General features: G+C 36.8%; 1 protein-coding gene across 2 annotated transcripts; it reads right to left on the bottom strand.

The window, feature by feature from the left end:
• Positions 1–2,560: 2,560 nt before the first annotated feature.
• On the bottom strand, positions 2,561–3,293 carry LOC112659973 (probable glutathione peroxidase 8). 2 transcript variants are annotated; one of them, XM_025447249.3, is made up of 2 exons: positions 3,071–3,274; positions 2,740–2,835 (listed from the first exon to the last, which is right to left on the bottom strand). In XM_025447249.3, exons 1-2 carry the CDS (start codon positions 3,272–3,274, stop codon positions 2,740–2,742), a joined length of 300 nt encoding a protein of 99 aa, XP_025303034.1. The 2 variants fall into 2 exon arrangements, with proteins under 2 accessions (XP_025303017.1, XP_025303034.1); XM_025447232.3 differs by having other exon boundaries at positions 2,561–3,293.
• Between the last annotated feature and the right edge of the window lie 868 nt (positions 3,294–4,161).

Below are 4,161 nucleotides of genomic sequence, written 5' to 3'. Positions count from 1 at the left end.
TGTTGGGGATTCTCTCCCCAGACCCTAGGCCAGAGGTTACAAACTGAACTCTGGGACTGGGTGCAGTTCACTAACATGTTTGGTTGTCTTACATGGAACTTAGCTCTTGTTTTAATTAAAACTACAGTAAAAGGTAAACCATGAACCAGGAGCTAGGTGAAGGGACAGCTGGGCATCCTGCATTGTCTTCTTTCCTGATGATCCCTAGTTGGCTGGTTGGTGCTAGGTAGCTGCTGCACTCTGTGGATTGGCTCTTGTAGTTTCTTCTTCTTTCTTCTTTCTTTCTTTCTTTCTTTCTTTCTTTCTTTTTAATTGCTGGGCACTCCTGTGATTCTTTGAATTGACCATCAAGAGTGAGTTTACACAAAGGCAAGAAGAGAAGTTGTCTTCAGGAAACATCATTCAGCCTTGTGATGCAGACTTCTCCCAGGCAAGGAAGCGGATAGACTTGGTGACCTGCTTGCAATGGAGTCTTGATAAAAATACAGGGAGACCAAAACCTAAATTCTATTCTCCAGAATTTACATTGTCATATGGTATTTCATGCACAAACAAGAAAGCAAAATACAATTATTTACCATTTTCTTGTCAGTAACTGTCTTAACTCCATTGTTCCAGAGTATCTGTACTTATTTTGGCTTCTGCTAGTTTAACTAGCAGGGAGAATGGAAGGTCTATTTGGGGAGCCAGGAAGAGTTCCGGGCATGGATGTTAGGGAAGAAATGTACCAATGGCATGCTACTTGTGGGTCTAGAAATTTCTTGAATTCTAAAGATGATGTACAGGTTCGAGGTTGCCCCATGGATCTGTGGAGTAGGCTGATGTATGCAATAAGCAAAGAAGCCAGTGAAGACTAATCACAAATAATAGCAACAATGGCTACCATCATTAAGCACCTGCTCTTGCAGCTGAGATCAGGAGAATGACCTCATACAATTCTGGTGACCACCATTCAGGAGCAAAATGACAACATTGGGATTTTGGTATTTATTCCACCCATCAATTCTGCTTTTTCCTCTTATTAAAAAAGTTTTTAATGTACTTTATTTTTCAGAGTAGTTTAATAGTAGTTTTAGAGTACTGATGCTCATTTTTGCCCACAACAAAATTGAGAAGAAAGTACAGAAATTTCCTATATTCCCTTCACCCTGCCTATATACAGCATCCCCACTATCAACATCCCCTACCATGCGGTACATTAGATATAATTAATGAACCTTAAAAAAATGATTAATGAACCTATGTTGACATATCATGATCACCCAGAGTCCACAGTTCACATTAGAGTTCATCCTTGGCATTGTATTTGGTGGGTTTGGATAAATGCATCATAACATGTGTCCTTCATTATAATATTGTACAGGGTAGTTTCATTGCCCTGGAAGTCCTCTATGCTCCAGCTATTTATCCCACCCTCCCTCAACCCTAGCGACCACTGATTTTTTTACTATCTACATAGTTTTGCCTTTTCCAGAATGTTATATAGTTGGAAGCATACAGTCTTCTATTTCATTTTAAAAGTGATATATGGGCACTAATAATTTTTTTCTTTCCCTTAGATGCTTGTTCCATTTGAGAGGAGGTGAAGGATTCAACTTGAAGGCCCTCTGTGAGTCATCCTTGAATGTCTCTAAGTAGGATGATTGAGGAGAAAAATCTAGGTAAAAAAATAAATTTCTCAGGAAAAGATAGTAGCTAGACCCCAGAAAAAGGGCTGGGAGTTGGGTTTGGGAATTTCCCTGCCAGCTTCCTCCCTTTTCCTTGCCCTGCACTACATCTTCCTGCTTTCCTGAATGCCCACCAACTTGAGGAACTTCATAAGGTTCCTCTGCAACTAGACTGGACCCCAGACTAGCTGAGCAGGCAATGAAAATGACTAACAAGCATAAAAAACACACCAAATACAGTAGTAACACAGAAATCTCGGAAATGGAAATAATGTGAAGAGGAGGAGAAAGCAACATATTTGAACTCATCTGCTTTCTGAGGTTGGCTGAAGGACTCTTAAAAACCAGGAAGCAGGAAAACTTGGTTGGCTCTCACTTCTTTCACTCTCTCTGGAATCTGAGAAGTCAAGATGAAGTTAAAACGATTTCAAGATGGCACTAGAGGGTGATGCAGATATTTTTTAAAAAACTGTATAGTATTTAACAACATTATAGCTTTAAAAAGCTTTTATTTTTTATTTTTTTATTTTTCAATGTTTATTTTGTATTTTATTGCATAAAAATAGCCTTTTACAGTTAGTTATTCCTGAAATTTCAGTCACATACAGTGGCTTGAATTCAAACAGTGGTCTAGTGTGTTGGCATTTCCATCAAGTATGATCCTAGAAAATGTCAAGGTGGACAACAGGAAATTGAAGCACATTGGTGACTCTATATTATGAATTATTTAGTATGGTCAAATGAAATATTTAATATATTTCATTTTGATTCTTTAGCCACTCTTTATTTTTGCTTTAGGTAACATCTCCGTCCTGGGGACATTCATTACCGCTCATTGGCACGGTATCCTAAAAGCAAACAAAACACCCCATCCTTCAGTGCCACATTTAATTGTCAGAATTGTTTAGATGAGACCATAGCCCCCTACAAACATGTCTATATTCCAATTATTGCATTCGAATGACTCACTGCCATGTTCATAGGTCGTCTTTCTTTCTTAGGATCATTTGTGTAACCAGCGCTGCTATCTCAGGCCTGATGACTTCAATGGGTTCCTCTGGCCTCCAAGACTTCACAACTTGTTCCTCAGGGTTGACCAGATACTTCCAAAAATTCCACCTTGGTTCCTTCTTTGAAGAATCAACAAGAAATCTAAATGCAGGGTCCGCTTCAGATCCTAGGATCTTAATCTTGTGGAAGATGGGGAATGTCGCTCCATAGTTATTTCTTGCAAAAGACACCACTTCCTTGCTTGGGAAGGGCTCCGATTCTCCGAACTGATTGCATGGGAAGGCCAGGACGCTGAAGTGGAATGGTCCAAACTCCTTGTGCAGTTCCTGCACTGCTAAGTAATTTCTGTCTCTGAGTTGGCAGTCACTGGCCACGTTTACAACTAGTGTAACTTTGCCTTTAAACTTTTCCAGAGAAACTGTTCTTCCTTTTGCATCTTTCACTTCAAAGGTATAAAAGCTGTTGATTTTAGGTTTTAGGAATTTTAGTTGTAGAAGAAATAGCATTACTGTGCATAGAACCATAGACAGTAAAACTGCAAATACCTTTGCTTTTGACCCTGAACGTCTTAAAGGGTAAGCTGTAAGAGGCTCCATTTTGGATGATCCTAGAGAGAAGTTCTAAAAAGCTTTTAATATCCTCTTTATGTCTAATGTAGATTCTTCTGGTCACTAAATTCACCTTAAATTGATACATTTAAAAATTTATTTTCTGCAATTACAACATCTCATATCATTGTCATTATTATTGCCATAGTTCACATCTGGCTCAAAACTTCATAGTGTATTTTTCACATGGCCTATCTCATGAAATTTCATGTACCTGTTGTTCAGAGTTTCTTTTTTTTTTCTTTATATCATTATTTTTTCCTAGCTAAAAAATAGGATTTTTGAAATGTAATTTACATATCTTAAGATTTACCCATTGCAAGTGCACAATTCAATGTTTTGTTTTGCCTTATTTTTATAAAGTTATAAAGTTATGCAGCTGTCATTATAATCCAGTTTTGGAATGTTTCCATCACTCCAAAGAGTTCCCTTGTGCTCATCTACAGTCAGTGCTGGCTCCCACCCCGGCCCTAGATGATGGGTAATCTTTCTGACTCTATAGAATTACCATTTATAGACATTTGATATCAATAGTATCACTCTGTCTGGATTTTTCTTTCACTTAGCATAAGTTTTTGAGATTCATTTAAGTTTTATTATGGATCCATGGTATTGGCTCTCCTTTTTTTAAAGTATAGACATTTTAGTGGGCTTGCAGGTCTTTTCATAGGTTTGTTAACTACTTATATTTCTTTTTTGGTAAAATATGTAATGAAATATTTTACCTATTTTAAAATTAGATTGTTTGGTGTCTTGTAACTGAGTTGTAAGAATTCTATATATATTCTAAATAGAAGTTTTCTATTATATAGAAATTATATATATTATATATAATATATGTAAATATATATAAATATAATATATAATATATAATA

This window comes from Canis lupus, chromosome 35, assembly GCF_003254725.2.
Source record: "Canis lupus dingo isolate Sandy chromosome 35, ASM325472v2, whole genome shotgun sequence".
NCBI lineage: Eukaryota > Metazoa > Chordata > Mammalia > Carnivora > Canidae > Canis > Canis lupus.
The sequence above is the reverse complement of the archived record's forward strand: the minus strand, read 5'-3'. Positions and strand labels throughout refer to the sequence as shown.

Excerpts from the sequence above, each read along its gene's own strand:
- LOC112659973 (XM_025447232.3), bottom strand. The coding sequence starts at position 3,274 with ATGGAGCCTCTTACAGCTTACCCTTTAAGACGTTCAGGGTCAAAAGCA.